Source organism: Cnephaeus nilssonii (genome assembly GCF_951640355.1).
Source record: "Cnephaeus nilssonii genome assembly, chromosome: 5".
Classification (NCBI taxonomy): domain Eukaryota; kingdom Metazoa; phylum Chordata; class Mammalia; order Chiroptera; family Vespertilionidae; genus Cnephaeus; species Cnephaeus nilssonii.
This window is the reverse complement of record NC_137076.1, coordinates 8,384,564-8,404,958: the sequence shown is the minus strand read 5'-3', so window position 1 is coordinate 8,404,958 and position 20,395 is coordinate 8,384,564. Positions and strand designations below refer to the sequence as shown.

General features: G+C 53.8%; 1 protein-coding gene across 8 annotated transcripts; it reads right to left on the bottom strand.

Moving 5' to 3' along the window:
- Positions 1-2,195: 2,195 nt before the first annotated feature.
- Positions 2,196-10,364, bottom strand: ZNF692 (zinc finger protein 692). 8 transcript variants are annotated; one of them, XM_079771185.1, is made up of 12 exons: positions 10,225-10,364; positions 9,642-9,834; positions 9,359-9,390; positions 8,771-9,031; positions 8,214-8,262; positions 7,998-8,123; positions 7,485-7,706; positions 7,320-7,397; positions 7,155-7,233; positions 5,671-5,785; positions 2,897-2,996; positions 2,196-2,807 (listed from the first exon to the last, which is right to left on the bottom strand). In XM_079771185.1, the coding sequence occupies exons 2-12, from the start codon at positions 9,821-9,823 to the stop codon at positions 2,531-2,533; spliced, it is 1,521 nt and encodes a 506-aa protein (XP_079627311.1). In that variant the 5' UTR covers positions 9,824-9,834; positions 10,225-10,364; the 3' UTR covers positions 2,196-2,530. The 8 variants fall into 8 exon arrangements, with proteins under 8 accessions (XP_079627311.1, XP_079627316.1, XP_079627317.1 ...); XM_079771190.1 differs by lacking the exon at positions 8,771-9,031; XM_079771191.1 differs by lacking the exons at positions 8,771-9,031; positions 9,359-9,390.
- Between the last annotated feature and the right edge of the window lie 10,031 nt (positions 10,365-20,395).

Sequence of the window (20,395 nt, the reverse complement as noted above, 5' to 3'; positions counted from 1 at the left end):
TGGCAAGTGAGAACAGGAATCATCCGGCCTCACTGGAAGCTGCCTCACTACCGGGGCGGTTTGGGCGGTGGTAGCACCGGCGCGGGCACACGGCCGTGGCACGGGAAGGGTGCGCGGGTCTCAGGAGGACCAGGCGGGGCACCCGACTCAGCGGCGGACGCGGAGGGTGCGCTGGGCTCCGCGCCGCGTCCTCAGCAGGAGCAGGGATTGGCTGGCCTGGGCCGGAGGCGGGCCTTGGGCCGGGGGCGGGCCTTGGGCCGGGGGCGGGCCTTGGGCCGGAGGCGGGCGGGACAAGCGCGGCCCTCCGCTCCGGGTAGCCTGCCCCGCGGGCTGAGCCGTCCGAGAAGCCTTCGTAAGCCTCCTGTCTTCCGGCAGGCAGCGGCACGGCCCGCTGAAGCCACCACGGGGGAGCGGAGTTGAAGCGGGACCCCCTACTCAGAGGCACCTCCCTGCTCCCCAATTCGGCGGCCGGTCCCTCAGTCCGCGAGGGGATCCGGCGAGCCGGCTGACCGGGTGCCGCGCGGTGTCCGATGTCCGAAGAGCCAGCTGGCTACCGGCGAGGGCACCTATGGTGGAGGGCAATCAGTGCCCGCACCGTAAACACGGCCGCTTCCCACGCTGCCCTCGTCTGCGGACACGGATTCCCAACAGTGAAAGAAGCAGGTACAGAAGAGGGAAAGCTAACCATCCGGAATCATGAGAACAGGAAAGAATGCATACTTTTCATGAAATCCTGACCTCAACACGCCCCCAGCTCCTCCGCTCCGGGTGGGCTCGTGTCTGCATTCACAGTGCCTGTGCCGGGGAGGGAGGGTGGGGGGAGGCCGAGTGGGCGTTGGCCGGGCGCGCCCCGCCCCCGGGACCCCCGGCTGGCGCTGCGCCGCGAGACGCACCTGGGTGAGCGGCCACACGTGGGTGAGCCACAACGTGCCGAGTGCTAGTGCTTCAGCCACAGCCGCTCGCCCTCGCAGCACCAGCTGGCCCTTAATCATGCTCGTGCCACCTCCACCACCCAAGGCACCGCAGCAGCCGCCCCCATCTATGCTGGGCAGGCAGGACAGCGAAAGCAGGGACTTCTTGTGTCCCAGCTAAGGGAGCCTTGCTGAGAGGCATCCCTGGAGTGGGCTATGCAAACGCCAAAATAGTGTCGCAGGGACTGCGGGCCAACTCACCAGGTGGGGCCTTTACTACCTGGCCTGCTGCGGAGCCCTACACCTACTTCCTTGTCAGTCCTTCTGTTCCTCTGGTGGGCGGAGGGAGGAGTCAGGACAGGCCTCCAGATGCTTGGGAGAGCCTCGGGGCTGGGGTGTCCCACAGCCGCTGTGCTCTGGGGTGTTTTCCTGTCTTCCCACTTGAGCGGTTTTCTCTGTCCCATCTGCTTTTCCCAGCCTGAGTCTCCTCTGCCTCTCCTGCCTGGGTACTTTTGATGTCCTGCCTCTTCAGGTAATGATCACAGATGTGGCCACTGTCACATCCCACCTGCCCTTCCTGCCTCATGGTTCCCCTTAGCTACTAGCCTCCTTGGTCTTCTGACAGATCAGAAATTTGCAGACAGAAAAGGCAGGGGAGCAAGCTTACCCTCAGGAGATCTGTACATCAGAGGCACACAGCTGCTGCCTGAGAGATGGCCCACTCTCATGAAGGCTGGTGGGAGCCTTCAGCAGGGCTGCCCGCCTGTCCCAGATCCAGTGCCTCTCAGGGCAGTATTCTCCAGCCAGGTGGGAAGCATTAGCCCTGGGACCTAGGCTAAGACCACATGGGTCCCCAAAGCCTGGCACAGCCAAGTGGAACACGTGAATCAAGCTCAGACTCCAGAGGCAACAGGGCTGGGTGCACATTTCCTGGGCCAGCCGTTTTCTGCTATGACTGGTGGAATAAAAGGTATGTGTCTGGGTTCCGGATGCCAAGAGCCTCCTTTATCAACCCCGAGGCCGCTGCCTCTGCAAACCTGAGAAGTGACCTGAGAGTCAGGCCCATTCCAAGTCCCTAGGTCTTGCTCTTCCCAAGGCAGCTGAGCAATGCTGCATGCACAGCCCTCTTGATCGTGTACTAGAAGGCAAGATTCTTAGGCCTGTGTGTTTGCTTCTCCCGGTTAACCGACAGAACATGGACCAGGGTCACGTACCGTATGCCTGCTGGTCCAGACCTCCAGAATGACCCGGTACTCTCCCTGCGCTCACAGCCTGCTCTGCTCCAGTGAGAGTGGGTGTGACACTCCACAGGAAAGGGCTGCAAAGTGCCCAAGCAAATCGGGAAATCTGGGTCCTTGATGGGGGGCTGCAGAGGCACAGGGCTGGCGCTTGGGCTGCACCGGCAGTGCCTACAAAGGAATCAGGATTCCTGCGCCTCCGGTGCAAAATCACTCACTGCCCACACGTCCACGTAAAATACTGAGTTTATTCTGTCCTGTAGGCAGAGTACTACTGCCTTACTGCCCTGGAGTCCAGTCCTGCCTGTGCCCTGACTCCCTCAGCCTGGTTCCCAGGGCCCAGGCGCTGGCCCTTCTCCTCTCCAGTCCCGTGGTCACTGCTCAGGAGGCAGGGTCAGAGCCTGAGAAACCCGAGGCCCCCAGGAGCGCAGGGGGAGCGACACCGGGACTGGGCTCCGCTGGGCTGAGTTGCTCCGACGGGGCCAGGAGCAGCGCTGGGTGGCTTTTGCTGCAGTGAGCTGCGACGCTGTCTGGCTTCTCAAAGCACTTGCCACAGACCTCGCAGGGGAAGCGCAGGGTGGCCGCGGTCTCTGCATGCTTGCGCCGGTGCCAGTTCAGGGAGGCCTTCTGGCGGCAGGTGAACCCGCAGATCTCACACCTGTGCCAGGGTCAGCAGAGGGGAGTCAGGGGCCTCGGCCCAGTGGCCTGAGTGTCCTGCCGGCCCCCTCCTCCAAACCCCACACTCACTGCAGCGGTTTCTCTCCAGTGTGGATGCGCCGGTGGATGACCAGGTTGCTGCTGGTGCGGAAAGACCGGGCGCAGAATTCACAGATGTAGTCCCGGGTGTCTGCGGGGGCATGGGGACACCCCAGCATCCATCTCCAGGCTGTGGCCCCTCCTCAGCCCATCCTCCAGCCCCCACAGGAGTACTGTCCCCATTCAGCCTACACCTCACATCCATCCTGGCCCCCAACAACGGCCTGTGGCTATCAGCAATCCCCTCTCTATTTTTTTTCTGGAACCTGCCCTCCCTGCCACCTCCAAGCTTCTCAAGGGCCCTTTAGACCTGATGCAACACCACTGTATACCCTGCCATCAGATCACACACTGGCAGCCTTCCACTCCGTTACTCCCCTGTGCCCCATGCAATCCTGGCTCCCGGCCTTCTCTCCAGCTATCCTGGTGTCAGTTCACTTCCTACTTGGCCAGCACTCACGTCTGTTCCATGACATAACCTTCACTGACCTAGCAGCCCATGCTTCTTAACCACCACTCCCAAGACATACCCCATCACCACAGTTTCAACCATCCGAGTTCCAGCCACGGGCCTGCCTACAATACCCTACCTTGTCACACTATGATAATCCAGTGACTCCAGGCTGCCAGTCCAGGGCCCAACCCCGTCCCCAGTCCGCCTTGCCCAGTGCGGTTTCTAAGACAGCTGTGCAGCCTTCTGTCACTCACACCAATTCACCTGTCCCTCTCTCCCTCAGCTGTACCGGCTAGGTTAAGACCAATGCAGCATAAACACAACCCTTGGCCTGCCCTTGTATACTGCAGGGCAGAAACCCCTCCCCTCAGCCTCCACGTTCATCCACCACAGCTCTCGAAGGCCGCCACACGCCTCTGCACTTCCTGGTCAGCTCACTCGCCCCTCTTTGGAGTCCAGAAGGCCATGTTCGCACCACCTCCTCTCAGCAGCTCCATGCAGCACTGAGCTGGTTTTGAAGCCATCAGTAAGAGTGAAGCCCAGAGAGGATGCTCATATCCTGCCCCCAAATCACCAGCCAGAAAGCTTCTGTGCCCACATATGTGACTACCGCCTGCTCCTCTGCGGCCACCTTCCGACTGTGCCTGAGATACCCCCTCACTGACCAGAGGCTGCCCACCCCCCCCCCCAGTAAGTCTTTCCTCTCTGAGGGATTGGTCCCATTGTGTGCCCCAAGCTTACAGCCCTCTTAGCTAAGACCCCAATTCTCTGCTTGTTTTCTCAGCAATTCCCAGAGTTGTTCATATTCACCGTCTCCACTTCCTTAGCTCCTTCCTGCCTGGAACTCCCTCCATTCGGGCTGTCATTCCCCTTGTCACCCACCATCTAGTCGAGGATGGCTTCCCACCATGTGTGGTGACCTGCCCTCGTCCTCTTCCTCAGCCCTGTGCGCCGGCACACGCCCCTCCCCAGTACTTCGCTTGGTCCTTCAATACCAGTTGCCTCGCCTGCCTCGCTGGCTCCTCTGCAGCTGCCCTTCCTACCTGCCCGCTCGAGCCTCTTCACCTGGCTCAGTCCTTCCGTGTGGGGTTATGCCACCCACAGCTCCAAAACCAACCATGTGCTCATGACCAGCCTACTTTTTTACCCATACCCCCAAACTCCGGATTCACATCTTCTGGGGTACCTATTGGTATGCCCCAAATAAAATGTCCCTTTCCTACAGCACGTGTGTTTCAAGAAGCCATATTACTTCCTGCCCAGCTGCTCAGGCTGGAATCCTCCAAGTCACCCGTCTCCTCCCGCCCAGCCCACCTGTGCTAATGTGTCTTTCCCATGGCAGCCCTTCTGGACCCACTCTCGTCAGCTTCCAGACCACCAACACTGCGCCCTGCACACCCTGCATCCCCTACGCCACCTGGCAGCCACAGCTCTCTTTTTATTTTTTTAATTCCTCACCCAAGGGTATTTTTTCCATTGATTTTTAGGCAGAGTGGAAGGAAAAGGGAGAGCGAGAAACACCGAGGTGAGAGAGACACATCGATTGGTTGCCTCCCGCATGCCCCCGACCAGGGCCTGGTGCCTGCAACCAAGGTATGTGCCCTTAACTGGAATCGAACCCGGGACTCTTCAGTCTGCAGGCCGACGCTCTATCCACTGAGCCAAACTGACTAGGGCCACAGCTCTCCTTTTAAAGTCAGCTGTGTCCCTTCACTGCTCAAGACCCTGAGGTGGAATCCATCTCATCTGCCCAGGACCAAGCCATCCTCATGATAGTCTTGGGGCCCCATCACCTATCTGTCTTCTCATCCTTCCACGTGCTGCTCGTAGAGATGGACACTCCATTTCTCCTTTCACTGAGGTCTTTGCTCAAAGCACCTTCCCTTTCTACAAGAGCAACTCCCCATGCACTCCTCACGTCCAGGCTTTCACTTCTGCCGTGCTCTGTGTCATGGGAGGGGCCAGCTTAGGTGGGGGCTGCCTGCTTTGCTCACTGAGGCGTCCCAGCACCCACAACAGCCTCAAGCAGGTACGTGCTCCACACACCGGGAGCTTCTGCATGATGAGTGTGCGAGTGAGTCACCTGGAGAGTGTGACAGGGACTGCAGATAGCTGACGGCCCCACAGGGGAGGTGAAGGGACTCACAGGTGGGAAGGTACAGGAACCCCAAGGGGAGGTGAGCGGTCCCACAGGAGGACATGACAGACCCACAGGTGGAGGTAAAGGGATCCACAGGGGGAGGTGACGGGTCCCCAAGGGGGTGCTGAAAGGACCCACAGGGGGAAACGAGGAGGCATTCCCCCCACTGACCACTGTGCAGCTTCACGTGCTCCTTCAGGTGTTTCTTGAAGTTGAAGGACTTCCCACAGGCCGGCTCCGGGCAGGAGAAGGACTTCTGGTGGATGTGCTGGTACTTCTTATGGTGCTACGGAAGGAAGGGAACGGCCCCCTCAGGGAGACCCCGGAGCCGGCCCACCGGACAGGCTCCTCTGCCGAAAACCGTCAGCACTGGCTCACATCACCTACATGTGAGCGCCCCTCCCATCCCATCCTGACCACAGAACGCCCTCATCTTGTCGCCTTGACTTCTATGACCTCACCTCCTTGCCACAACTTCCCCTCGTCATGCCCAGTTCCCCAACCCTGACTGTGCTGTCTGCCGGGGATGGACAGATCGTAGGGGCATGATTGCCCTCCTCACTGTCAATATTCAAGTACAACATCGCCCGATGGCCTACTTTTCAGCAAAAGATCACCACGGATATGTGTTATACGCTTTTCTCTGACATCTGTTTTGGACACACATACTCTCAACCTGGAACACTCTTAAGGGTAGTGTGTTCTTCGACCTTGACTTCCAAGTACTTCTGGAATACATTTCTCTTCTTCTGTGACCCAGGTTCACCCCGTCTCATTAAATCCCGTGGGCTTCCCCCTCCAAGATCCCACATTCTTTCCTTTGTTCTGATTTCATTTTATTTATTTTTCCATCACTATTTATCCCCTCTATGCCCTCTTCCACTTCCACCCACCCTCCTCCATACCCCCACAGTCACCCCACTGTTGTCCAGTACATGAATTCTCATTTTATTTTTTGTCCACTGAGTTAAACTGCTGTTGGGGCTGTTTCCATCTCCTCCTGTAACAGGCTCAGTGTATCTGCCCAGCCCTGCTGAACGTCCACAGCCCAGAGCTTCGCTTGCCACTTGGGGACTCTCTCCCTCTACTTGCTCCTGGTACACCCATGCCTCACCAGCCCTGCGTGAGCCTCCTCAGACCCCAGACCTGCCCCGAGGGCTCTGGCTGAATGTACGGGTGGGCCCTTCCCTTTCTGTGCCTCAAACTTCTCCTGGATATGGGGACAAAACTCAGAGACCCCCGCACTATTACACACTAGCTGAGGAGCCTTGGACAGCGTTTAGCCATGTGCACCCTGGCTTCCTGGTTTGCAAAGTGGGAACAGTATCAGCATCTACTCCCTAAGGACGTTTCGAAGATCAAAAGGTCAAGTGCTTATAACAGTCACTCTCACCCAGAGAACCTGTGGTCCCTGGAGGCCATGCCACAAGCAGCAGTGGGCAGTGGTAGTGTGTCCAAGGCTGGGATTTCTGCCTTCCTACCAGTCACCTGGTTTAGTGATTAGTAACTGCAGGTAAGCTCTGCATGTCCAGCCCAACCCTTCTTTTCCTGACTTCCAGTCCCCCCACACCCCAGGTTCCTTTGCCTCAGCTTCTCCTTCAGCCCTTCTCCACCAAGGCCACATGGAACCCAACCGGTGCCCTTCACATCCTCACATTCAAATACTGCCGGTTGGAGAAGATCCTCCCGCAGCCAGGGTAGTCACAGGGCAGCAGCTCCTTTTTGGCAGCTTTCCTGGGGGAGCAGAATAGGGAGGAGCATGAAGACTCCTGCAGGCTCTCCTCTCAGCCCCCTCGCGCAGACCCCTCCCCGAGCCTTACCTAATTCTCTTGGGGCCAATCTGTGCACTGTCCTCATCGCAGGCCACCGCCAGAGCAGACTGGACCTGACTCCCAGGGCTACGAGCAGCAAAGAGGGAGCAGAGGGCCTCGAGGAAGGGCCATGTCCCAGGACACCCCTGCCCTCTGTCTCAGCCAATAGGTTACCTGGCCAGGGGCTCAGTTTGCTGGGCCACTTGAGGGGTCCGATGGAGCTCCGGTTCCCCCTCATCTTCTACAGACAGAGGAGCTCCAGAACCCAGTGAGGATGCTGATGAGGGTGGCACAGCAAGCGAAGTGGGGGCAGCTGCCGGGGCCAGAGGTGTCTCTCCCTCCTTAAGGGCATGGGTGACAGGGGAAGGGTGTGGTCTGGGGGCATCTGGCTCACAACTGAAAGAATGAAGAGGAGGACATTAACTTCCTGGGCCCCCAGCCAGCCACAGCCCCACCCCAGCCCCTAAATCGAGACGATCCCAAACTCAGAACAACTCCACCCAGGCCTCTACTCATATCTGCATTCGGCCTTCATTCTCCCTTGAAGCCTAACTTAACCCCTTCCCGCCCAATTTCAAGCCTCCGGTTCGTTCTGCCTTTCCCACCAAGTCTGCAAAGCTCTTCATCCCTGGTCAGCTGCCCCCACCCTCCTGCTCTGCTCAGTGTCCCCCCTCAGCCCCAACTTGCTTGTCTGAGGAGGAGCTGTAGGTCCATGGGCTGGCATCACTGAGCATCTCCTCTTCACTCTCATCTTCATCCTCCCCCTCGTCTTCTCCTGGAGGCAGGAAGGACTCCGGTGGGGGTCCCATTCCTCTGCAGGGGCAAAGAAGGCAAGCCTGAGGTTCTGATCCCTCACCCCTACTGCCCACCCATCTAGCCTGTCCCTCCTTCACCCAGCCTCACCTGGGCAGCCTCGCCTCCTGAGTCCTCTCCTCATGCTCAGATTCCAAACCTGTTGGCACAGGTGGGGTTAAGGGGGAAGAAACTCTGGCTGGAGGGATGAGGGCAGGTGGACTCTAAGGTCTGAATTCATGGGAGGACTCTTAGGAAGGGTTAGAGGCTACTACAGTGGGAAAGGGTATTTTATTTTAAAGATGACACATTCACATGGTTAAAAAAAGCACACACAAGTATAAAAAGGTACACTGTGAAGTCTCCTTTCCAATACTGCCCCCTCGTGGCCTAACTCTCCCCACAGGCAATCTGGTTTCCACTTGCCTTCCCAGAGAGATCTCCTTCTTTCAAAAGTGTTTCTCCCCTTATTTTCCCACCAAAACACATGCCGTATATCCTATTATGTACTTTCCTTTTTACACCTAAAATGTATTAAGGATATATTTCCTGGACAGCATAGTTTTTCCATTGAGAACAGATCATTTTTAGAGCCAAAGGTTCTGAGCTCCAGAGATGGAAACCCTCTTCCCTTCCTATTCTCCACAGCTCTTCTTTCCCCCGCCTACCTGCAGGCTCCTGCCCACCCCTGGCCTCTGGGCACCAGCTTCTCGGGGAAGTACTTGGAAGGAGGGCTGGCTTGGGCTCCGCTGGAGGTGTGGGGCCTGAAGAGGGGCCCCAGGAGAAGGTGTGGCCCGCTGAGCACTCCCACACAAGCCCATCTCGGCCCCCGGGCCCCCGCAGCCCGGGCACCAGGCTGCACTCTTGGCTGTGGGCATGAGATAGGAGCACCAGATACTGCAGACCCTTGGGGGGCAAAGGCTTAGGACCTAAAGGGGTGAAGGTGACAGTCAGAGCAAGCTGGGGTGCCCCCTAGTCTCACCCTTGAGAGCCATACCCAGAGAGCCTTGCCTGGTAACACCCCTGAGCAACCCTGGTCCCTAGTCCCGTTCACCATTCTTCAGAGCCCAGACAGCAAGGTCCTGAGAAACGGCTCCCTTCCCCAGTCTGCTCTCATCCAACTGCCCTGGGCTCCCCGACGCCTTAGCTCTTCCCAAACTCCCACAGGGCTCCCCCTGATCCAGGCCCCTTAGGGAGAGTATTCCTGGGTCCCTCTATGGCACCTGAGCCCCTTCCCCCAGCTGCTGCCTACCCACCTGCACAGAGCACACAGCCCGAAGAAGTGTACCTGCCAGAGGGACAAGAGGCAGGTCAGGTCGGGCCCAGTCGGACAAGTGTCCTCAACTAAGGGCCCTCACACACTTAGGGGGGCAAGCTTTACGGGTCCCTGTGCGATGGGGGCGCAGAGGGTGGGGCAGGACCCTGGGAGGCCACAAATCAGTCCATACCATACGCTGAAGTGAGCAATGGGCCAGCACTTGGGGTGAGGATGGGGGACTCTGGGTGCCCCCCGCCCCCCCATCCCCGTCCAGCCCTAACCGGTCCAGCAGGAACTTGGCGAGCTGCGAGTGCAGGGAGAAGCCCAGCTGCTCCTTGAGGAGGCACCACTGCTCCATGTGGCCGCCCAGGCGGATGCGGCACTTGCTGCGGCGCGCATCCAGCTGCCGCCGCTTCTCCCGCCGCCTGTGGGATGCGTCGGCCTCTGCCGGGGAGGCAGCCATGGGCCCGGGCCCTGCAAGGCAGAGGACGCGCGTGGGCCGGCCGGACCCGCCCCTCGCCGGCCGGCCTCCGCGGTCTCAGCGGGGGATGGGCAGGACCAAACCGTTGCCATAGCACTCGCTGCCGTCGGCGGGAGGTAGGGGACCCGACCCCCGAGGGGCAGGAACGGCGGGCGGGCGGGCGGGCGGGGGCGTGCTTCTTCCACGGGGAGCTCGTCCCGGAAGGGGAGCCGGGTGGGAAACAGCTTCCACTGCAAGGACGCGTCCTGGGGAACGGGGGCCGGGGGCCGGGGGCCCGCCCGACCCGGTCCCGGGCCGCAGCACTTCACACGTACAGTGAGCGGACCGGGCACTGCACAGGCCATCCCGGGGCCGCCTCGAGCGCCCGCCCGGCCCGGCCTTACCAGCTTCCCACGGCGCCTGCGCCGCCGCCAGGCGCGGGCGGGACCGCGGTGGAAGGACGGGGCCCACCTTCCGCGCCCGCCGCCGTTTCTCCTTTAAGAGCAGCCCGGCTCCTGGCTCCTGAGTGGCCCCCGCGGAACTGGGCCGGCCGCGGAGGAAGGGGCGGGCACGACGCGCGCCTGCGCACTGCCGCCCGCTAGCCGCCTGCCGCCCAGTCGCGCACGCGCGCCGTGCGGGGCGGGGCGGGGCGGGGCCGGCGGAGCTTGGGGTCTGTCTCTTTCGTGGCGCGCACCTGCTGCGGGTTTCCAAAGGCTTGGGCACCATGCTCGGACCCGGCCCTCCAGCCTGCACCGCCCCCCTCTCGTTATTCCTAGTTTGTACTTCCGCTTCAGTTCCGCCTCCCCTATTGCCACCAACAAACGCGAGCTGCAGAATCAGCTGCCATTCTTTCTACAATAGCCCAGCGGGACTTTGCTTGCCACCGAGCCACTGGAACGCGCTTCTCAAGGCCACTGGCGGTGGCCACGTGGCCAAATGCAGGGGTCAGCTCTCTGACACGCCACCCCTGGAGCAACATCTGACGATGTCGGTCTTGCCTGCCTCCACACCACCCCCTCGGCTGCTGTGCCCGCACACGCTCCTGCGGTTCTTCCGCCTTGGCGCCTTTTCTTGGTTGGACCCGCTGCTGTCCCACTGAAACACAGATTGTGTCCCCCGACTCAGGCCCTGGACCAAGTCTTCTCTCTTCTCGGGCTATCGAATTGGTCCCGTGGCTTTAAGTAAACACAGCGGATGACTCCCAGATTTATATTTCCAACCTAGCCTTCTTTTGGCTCCATACTCACAGCTAATTGCCCGCTTGACTCTCCATGGATAACTGAGTTATGAACTTAGCATGATACATACTACTTGATATTCTCTCACAGACGACTCTGGCCAACACATAACACCTAATCATTCTTGTCCCTTCACCCCCCACCCCCCTTTCCTATCTCAGCCACCCACTTGCACAGAACAAAAACCTAGAGCACGGGCCTGAACTGGGTCACGTCACACACGATCTGGTCCAAGAAGTCTCTCTTTGCCACGTGAGCACCTAAAACACAAGGCTATCTCATGACTAGGTCTCAGGCAGCACCCCTGCTGTCAGATTTCCGAGGGCGAATCCGACTGCTGCCTCCCTTCTAGTCATTCTTGCCCCCTTCCCCAAGCTGTGCTTCCTGCCCAGGTGTCCCTGGGCATAGGTGTACATAGGGATACCTGCTTGTGGACTATTGTGGACTTACTGAGGCAGGATAGGAAGAAGCTAGGAAAATTCCTGGGCAAGTTGGATGGGGAAACGGTGACAAGATAATTAAACATGGCCTAATTTGTCCGATTTACAGCCAGCCAGTGAATCATAAAAACTTATCTTCCCTAAACAAGGATACTTGAGAACAAATGGTTAATACCTCTCCTTCCTGCTCAGAGAATAAATAGTTTAAATCACCCTGGTAAGGGAGATAGAGGAGAGACTCAGATAATGCCATTTGTGCCAGCCAAACCCAAGGACGGATGAAGTCAAGGGAACAAATAACAAAAACCCACTAAGAGCCAGACAGACCCATGATAAAAGTAAAACAGTAAACTCGACCAAAGAATAATCCCAAGCTCCCCTATATACTCCTTTGGATGCAGCAGCAGCAGCAGCATTAAAAACGCACTTGAGAAGCTGGTGAGCGTTCTGCTGGGGACCCTCCACCTAAGAGAGAAAACCCTCAAGACAAAGCATACCAGCATGGGCTCTCTCGGGAGCACGCCCATGCCCTGCTCAGGCATGAACTTTTCACTTCCTTTCTCCTAAATCTAGGGTCCCCAAGGGACTTGCAACCAGGGGAGCAAAGGGCATCGAAAGGACATCCCAGGCTCACCCCATGAACCTGTCTCCAAGGTCCTCTTTTTCTGACTTCCCAGTGAGCTAAAGCAGCCCCACCTAGGCTCATTCTGTCACTGACCTTCCCTTCCCAGTGAGCTAAAGCAGCCCCACCCAGGCTCACTCTGTCACTGACCTTCCCTTCCCAGTGAGCTCAAGCAGCCCTGCCCAGGCTCACTTCTTTCCTGTCACATTCCTAGGGAGCCAAGCAGAGCCCCGCCTACGCTCTCTCCTGCTGCTGCTTCTACCCCAAGTCCTTCCTTTGTTTCACTGTCCCCAGAATTAAAAAACACACTCTCAAACCCATCTGGACTCCTGATGCAAAATCTTTTCTACACAAAGTCAAGAACCCGCACGCTACAGGCCGGCCTGAGGCAGACCTGCTCCGGACCTGGTCCCTGTCTGGTAACATTACAGGGGTAAATCAGTTACCACCCAGGCTGTGGCAGAGATCCTTGGGTGTGTTGCAGAAGAAGTAAAGGTATTTCCAGAATAAATGTCCAGGGAAGGAAAAAAAACAAACAAAAAACATTGGGACTCAGGCAGGGCCGTCTTGGGCACTTAGAATCCAAGTTCCTGGACCACTCCTTACGCCTCCACCTCTGGTGAAGACAGAAAACTGATTTGGTCTCAGTAAAACCTGGCTTTTTTGTGGGTGGATGGGTGAGGAGAGCTCAAAGATGGGGTTCCTCTAGTAAAGGAGGAGTGCCTCTTTTCCTCCTTAGCCCCCCCCCTCAACCCCTTCCCCAATTCAGTATTTCTCCTTAGTCATTTCACCCCGTGCCAGGCCTTTGTACTGTGGCACCTCTGTGCATTCACAGGAAGAGATGAAAGCAAGGACAGGGTCTTGACAAAACACTAGTCCCCTAAGTCAGGCCTACTGCGCCCTCTACCTTTTCTTCGGCTACATACTGGCGGGCTAGGACTCCAACTGGAATTTCCCAAGCTTTCCTCTCCTTCTGCTCCACTCCCTGTGTTCATTCTTTCCCTCTCGTCTCTATTCTCTCATTCCTGTTCTCTCCATTTACTGTCATTTCGCATCTAACTATACCCATTTCCTTCCTTTCTGGCCCTCATTGTACATTCTTGACTCCTTTTTCTTTCCTTCCTTGTGTCTTCCCTTCTCCTTGCCTCATTCTTTCAGCTTTCTTCCTCTGTACCTAGAAAGTTTTACCTTTCAGCCAAAAAGGGATCCAACCTATCTTCCGCCATCTTCCAGCACCGGGCTTTTAATACAGAATTTGTGAGCCACCAACATTCTAAGTTCTTCCTCCTAATTCTGTTCCTGTTGCATTCCCCTCCTGGTTCACTCAGTCCATTCAGCAGACCGTATTCGGGTGGTTCCCCAAATGACCAGCTTTCCTTGCTTGCACCTCCCAGGGCCTGGTGAATCTTAGCCTCCACAGACTGCAATTCAGCTGGTGAGAAACGAAACCCCTTGGACCAGTGCGTTCTGGGAAACATGCTGTAACTTTCTGGTTGTCAGTCTTCAGTTGACTCTTTCTAGGAGCACCTACACCAGCGTGTAGCGAAACTTCCTGTTTGGAGCCCTGAGCAGAGACGGCGGTCTGCTGGATCAGAGTGGTGGGCTTCATTAGCCTTGACACCCTTTAGGCTTTCTCCTAAACTCACGGAGGCTAACCATCCCACCCCTCTGCTCCTAGATCAAAATTCTAATGAAAGATGCTCCACTGGATAGACGCAAATGGGCTGGACTTGATCACAGAGCATCTCTAAGAGTCCCAGAAGCGTGCCATAGTTGTGTGTAAAAACGGTCCCCATCGTGTCCCTCCCACAGCCCTACTTGGAATGCCTGGGAAAGGACATAACATATTGACAGTCCCAACAGTAAAATAAAGTGAGAAAAGTGTTTAGTGAGGATATGATTGGGAAGGACTTTTGTTGTAAGGCCCACTCCTGATTATTATTCTTTCTTTCTCTCTCTCTCTCTCTCTCTCTCTCTCTCTCTCTCTCTCTCTCTCTCGGCTTTGAAGACACCCAACACGATGCCCAAAGACAAATGCCTGACCCTCTGCCCTCTCCACCAGGAAAATCCAAGTCTGGCTACTGCATGTATTGAGGTGACTACACTTTCAAGTTTATTAACAGAAGTCTTAATATTCTGAAGGCAATAATTTCAGACTAGAGCAGAACTGAGATCTGGATGAACACTGGGAGTAGGTGGGATCTGCAAGTTGCTTGGTAGCAAGAAGTGGTGTTAAAGTGAGGTGGTTCCTATTTCCACTGAGACTTAAAAATAAGGCTGTATTTCCTTGGAGAGCTTTACTAGGATGAACAATGATATGGGAGTGGTCATGGGGAATGAAACCCTCTCTCCCGCCGCATGCACTAGTGCAATCCACCATGGAGAGAGGAGGGTGGATGGCAAAGCCCTAGGGGAGGCATTTTGGGGGCCATTATAAGACCCTCATTTTGTAATCTGAGCATTTAAATTTCTTGAGTCTCCCACTTCCCTAGTAATGCCATATACTGGGGCCTAGGAGGTGGCAGATGTGATGTTGTGTGAGTATGTCCAAGGCCACTAGTGGAGGGTCTGGGCTTTGCTGACCTATCAAAGTTCAGTTTATCTTGGGGGAGGGCAGAACCGGGGAGAGGGAAGGTCAAAGAAGAGCAGAGAAACAACTAGGATACTTGAGAGAAGGACCCTGAGGCACTAAGGAGACAGGGGCAAAGGTTTGCGAGCAGGAAGAAAGGACCACTTCTAAGTCCCAGTCAGATGACCTGGTTCAAACTCTTCCTCTTTTTTTTTTTTTTAAAGATATATTTTATTGATTTTTTACAGAGAGGAAGGGAGAGGGATAGAGAATTGGAAACATCGATCAGCTGCCTCCTGCACACCCCCTACTGGGGATGTGCCCGCAACCAAGGTACATGCCCTTGACCGGAACCGAACCCGGGACTCTTCAGTCCGCAGGCCGACGCTCTATCCACTGAGCCAAACCAGTTAGGGCAAACTCTTCCTCTTTACTCTCATTTCGTCCTCCACCCCACGACTCCTACCCTGCCTGCACCACCTCTTCAGCCACCCCTACTTCTTGCCCTGCCATCCTCTCTCCTCAACCCACTCCCTACAAGGTAAAAAAAACCCTTGACATAAATCCACGGGCATTGTTATCTCATACATGTGCAACTACTCCCAGGAAGTGAAACTGCAAGAAAGCAGCCCAGCAGGCTAGAACCAGAGCCAGGGCCAGAGCCTGGAAAGAATCTTAATCTATTCTATATATATATAAAAGGCTAAGCTATCGTTAGACTGTTCCACTGGTAGCTATGACACGCACTGACCACCAGGGGGCAGGTGCTCTGACTGGTATGTTAGCTTGCTGCTGGGGTCCTGCGATGGGGACTAGGCAAGATGGGTGGACACGCCCTGGAGCCCTCCCGCGGTCCCTCCCTGGCTAGCCAACCTCATGCGTCCCTCCTGGGCCCCGATCGTGCTCCAGTGGGGTCTGTTGTCCTGGCCTATGCCCTCTCACAATCGGGACCCCTCAGGGGATGTCTGCAGGCCAGTATAAAAATAAAACCAAACACCACCTGGCCAGTTTGGCTTAGTGGATTGGGCATTGTCCCATGTATCAAACCAAAAGGTTGCCCATTTGATTCCTGGTCAGGGTATTTACCCAGGTTGTGGGTTTGATTCCCAGTTGGGATGCATACAGGAGGCAACTGATCTCTCACCCTCTCCTTTTCTCTCTCTCAAGTTAATAAAAATATATTAAAAATTAATAAAACCGAACAATTCAGTGTGTGTTTTATTACCACCAGTCCCTGTCAATTGTAAACAATGTCAGTGTTAAAACACTTCTCCCAGATAAAACCATCCAGTAGTCTAAGTTCTAAACAATTGTAGAATAACGGTTTAGGTTGTCTATCCCAAGATCCTTATACTTCAACTAGCACATTATCATTATCCTTTTTTTTTTTAAATCATTGTAAGCTGCTTTATTGTAAATTGATTGGAATATATTTTCTACATTTTTGTGGATCTTTTTGGGTCTGTTTAAATCTTTTATGCATTTCACTGAAAATACGCTTTATTGGTGAATTTGCTATTATATACCTCATTTTAAATGTGTTCATATTGCAAATTTTAGCAATATTTTTAATTTTTTAAAATTGATAATCAAAATATTCTTGGAATGACAGAAGCAAGCTTTCAGAACCATTTCCATTTCTAGAGAGTAGTAAGCAGTGACAAACCTATTTTTATAAACATATTCTATGCCAGACAGCACCTTATCCCAGGCGAAATATGACCTTTCCGTGGCGGAGTGAAGAGCTCCTTTGAATCCGCGTGTTTGCGCCAATTGGGGACCCGTGTTCTGGGGCTCACAGCTGTTCGGTGGTTGCCACAGTTGTGGATTTTCAGGCTTCTGATAAGATCCACTTCCCCTTTCCTCATTTATCCTTTAATAAGCATATTCTAATGGAAGTTTATTTGGAGAATTCCCATTATTGAGTCAGCTCTGGACACAGGCCCCACTCAGCTACACATGTTCACTTCCAAAGCAAGTTTCTAAGAGTTTGGTTTGGAACCATTTGAGCTCATTTTGGCACAGACTGAAGGTACCACGTACACCTGAGTGGATTTGAAAGAAACCATAGCACAGTGCTGAGAAGACAGAAGATCAACTTGGGTTAAACAATGCTGTCATTCTCCATAGCCACTTGCTAGGAAGCCAAACAGTGAGACAAAGTGTGAACTGCCAAGTGCAATATATTTGTGAGTAGACATTTTAGTTTATGCATGAAATGTTTTATTGAATTTGAACATTTTTAACACTGAAAAACCCAGAGTTAATGAATCTAGGAAATAAAGCATTTCATCAGTATATAATTTTGTCCAATGTCATCTGTTAAAGCTTTCCCCAATCCTGCTGAGGCAGTCCTAAAAGCGGTGTCTTCTTGCTACCTGACAACATTCCAAAAGCATCCTGCTCTCTAACATCACCTGTCTTTCTAGTGCTCTCCTTCTGGTCCGCTCTGGACCCCCTGGCACTCCACCCACTGACCCACTCCACCTCTGTCCTCCCTCCCCAGCTTGCCCTTCCAGTCCAGGTTCTACCACAGCAGTCACTCCCCTGGCACACACCCTTATCCCTTCTTCCTGCATCTCATTCACCTGGCAGGAAGCCTTTGCTACTTTATATCTCTCAGATGGCCAACTGTTTACCGGGCACAACGACATGCTCCCTCCCCATGCCATGTCCATCTTTTAATATATTTTATTGATTTTTTACAGAGAGGAAGAGAGAGGGATAGAGAGTTAGAAACATTGATGAGAGAGAAACATCGATCAGCTGCCTCCTGCACACCCCCCACTGGGGATGCACCCGCAACCAAGGTACACGCCCCTGACCAGAATCGAACCCAGGACTCTTCAGTCCACAGGCCGACGCTCTAACCACTGAGCCAAACAGGTTAGGGCCTGGTCAGGGCCATGTCCATCTTTTCTATCACCAATTTTCTCTTGACCTCAGGGGTTTTAGCCTGGGATTCTAGTGGATAGAACTCAGGGTCCCATGAATTTGGATGGAAACAATTTACGTCTTTATCTTCACTAACTTCTAGCTGAGTATCTCCTTCCATTAACAATGGAGATAGCAAACCACAGTAGTATTACACATTACAGCTGTAAACATTTCAGAATGTCATTTATACTTATCACTAATTCAAATGATACTATAGCTTATTTAATGTGTTAATAAGTATACATATTACAATATCACAAATTAATTTTAATTTTTTTTGGTAACAGAATTTCAACATACTAGGTAATTAGTTTCCTCTATAATCCTATATGTTTTATCTTATGCATTTAAAAATATTGAGGGAATATGAAGGGCATGTATGAAAAACACAGAGCTAAGATCAGAATCAATGGGGAAAGACTAAAAACTTACCTTTTAGGATCAGAAACAAGTCAAAGATGTCCACTTTCACTGTTATTCAATATTGCACTAAGAAGTTGTAGCCAAAGAAATTAGGCAAGAAAAAGAAATAGAAGTTATCCAAATTGGAAAAAAGGAAATAAAACTTTCTCTAGTCACAGATGACAAAACCATCCTGTATATAAAAAGTACCAAAGAATCCACCAAAAAAAAAAAAAAATCTACTAGAGATAATACCTAAGTTTAGCAAAGTAGCAGGTCATGAGATCAAACAAAGAATTCAGTACAGTTTCTATACACCAGCAATTCCATTTACAATAGAAAACAATTCAGTTTACAATAGTCCCAAAATAATAAAATACCTGTCCATAAATTTAACCTAGAAGGTGAAACACTTGTACGTTGAAAACTATAAAACATTGTTGAAATGAAGAAAAGACCTAAATAAACGGAAAGATATCCTCTGTTCATGGACTGGAACACAATCTTGTTAAGAGCCCATACTACCCAAAGTGATGCGCAGACTCAATGCAATCTTTAACAAAATCCCAGGGAACTCTTTTTTTCAGATGTGGAAGAGTTAATTCTCAAATGCGTCTGGAATGGCAAGGGCCCTCAAACAGCCAAAACATTCTTGAAGGGGGAAAAAAAAAGTTGGAGGATTCGCACTACTTGATTTCAGAACTTACTACAAGGCTACAACAAAAGTAATGAACACAGCGTGGTTCTGGCACAAAGATGGACACACAGCCCACTGGGGTAGAACTGAGAGGCCAGAAATAAGCCCATGTATCCACGGCCAATTGATTTTGAACATGGGAGGAAAATAGTTTCACAAATGGTGTGGGCACAACTGGGAAAGAATGCACAGAATGAAATTGTACTCCTAACTCATATAGAAAAAATTAACTCAACATGGACAGGCGACCTAAACATGAGACCTAAAATGATACAACTATTAGGAAAAAAAGAAGGGTGAATCTTCACGACCTCGGATTTGGCCATGGATTCTTAGATACACCAAAAGTCTGAGCAGCACAAAGGAAAGTAGATAAATTGTATCTAATCAAAATTAAAAACTTTTGAGCATCAAGGGCATTATAAAGAAAGCGAAAAGACAACGTACAGAATGGGAAAAATATTCGCAAATCATATAACTAATACAGGTCTAGTATCCAGAATATGTAAAGAACAGAAAGACAAACAACTCAGTTTGAAAAATGGACAGACAAGTAGACGAAATAAAAGGAAGAAGTATAAGTTTTGTTTTTTGCGGGCCAAAAAATCCTCGAGTTATGGAGCCAAAATCCTGTTGGTTCCACCTTCAAAATTGACTCTGTCACCACCAGGTCCACTGCCATCCGGCCCAGCGAGGGGCTGCCGCGGCCTCAGCCCCGCACTCCGCGGCCGGCTCCGCACAGAGGGCCTTCCTCCGGGATTCTCTCCCACGGCTCTCGGACTCCGTTCACCGCTGCGCTGCAAAGGCGCGTGGGGCGGGGCTCGGGGCCGCCTGCACCCCGGACCCTCCTTCCCTGCGTTACCGCTGCACTCATCGCTGCCTGGACGGAACGGCTTGTTCCGGCCAGCTCTGCGGGACCTCGGGCTCCTGCGGCCAACTTCGCTCCCCTCCCGTCCGGCGCTCCTGGGGCCAGAGACCCGAGCCGGCGGGACCGCCGGAAAAGTTGCGTCCCTGCTGCTCTCCCAGTGCCCGCGATCTCCCTGCAGCCGGGGGTCCCAGCCGATGAGAGCGGAGGGATCAGCACTGGGTTGTCGCCTGGCGCCCTGTCGGCCTGGGCTGCTGGATGTGGCCGGCCTGGGTTGGGCTCCTGCGAGCTGACCCGGCCCTCGGTTTTCCGCAGGGTCTGGACAGGTCCCCATCCGTGTGCCCACAGCTAATAGGCTACATGGGGAGGAAATAGCAGAGGTGTCAGGATGGCCGAGTGGTCTAAGGCGCCAGACTCAAGGGACTCCCTTACCTACGGGTGTTCTGGTCTCCGTATGGAGGCGTGGGTTCGAATCCCACTTCTGACACATGACTTTTTTTGCCCCCCTCATTCCCATCCTTTAGGCCCCTCAGAAACCAGTGTTTTCTACTGTTCACTGCTTGTTTCTCCGGGTCTGCGGTGACTGGGAGGCGGCCAGGGAAGGAGAAGCAGGCGGTCTAAAGCTTATGAAAATCATCCAATCACAATCACACCTACAAGTTGCGTCACATATCAGGAACTTAGTGCATTAGAAGGAGCATTGTTACCATCTCCCTGGTGGTCTAGTGGTTAGGATTCGGCGCTCTCACCGCCGCGGCCCGGGTTCGATTCCCGGTCAGGGAAGGAGTCTTTTTTCCTTTACCTT

Excerpts from the sequence above, each read along its gene's own strand:
- ZNF692 (XM_079771184.1), bottom strand. The coding sequence starts at position 10,185 with ATGGCCTGTGCAGTGCCCGGTCCGCTCACTGTACGTGTGAAGTGCTGC. Across the intron at positions 7,398-7,484 it reads CAAACTGAGCCCCTGGCCAG|CCCTGGGAGTCAGGTCCAGT; the intron begins GTAACCTATTGG and ends TGCTGCTCGTAG. Across the intron at positions 2,997-5,670 it reads GCACGTGAAGCTGCACAGTG|ACACCCGGGACTACATCTGT; the intron begins GTCAGTGGGGGG and ends ATGCCCCCGCAG.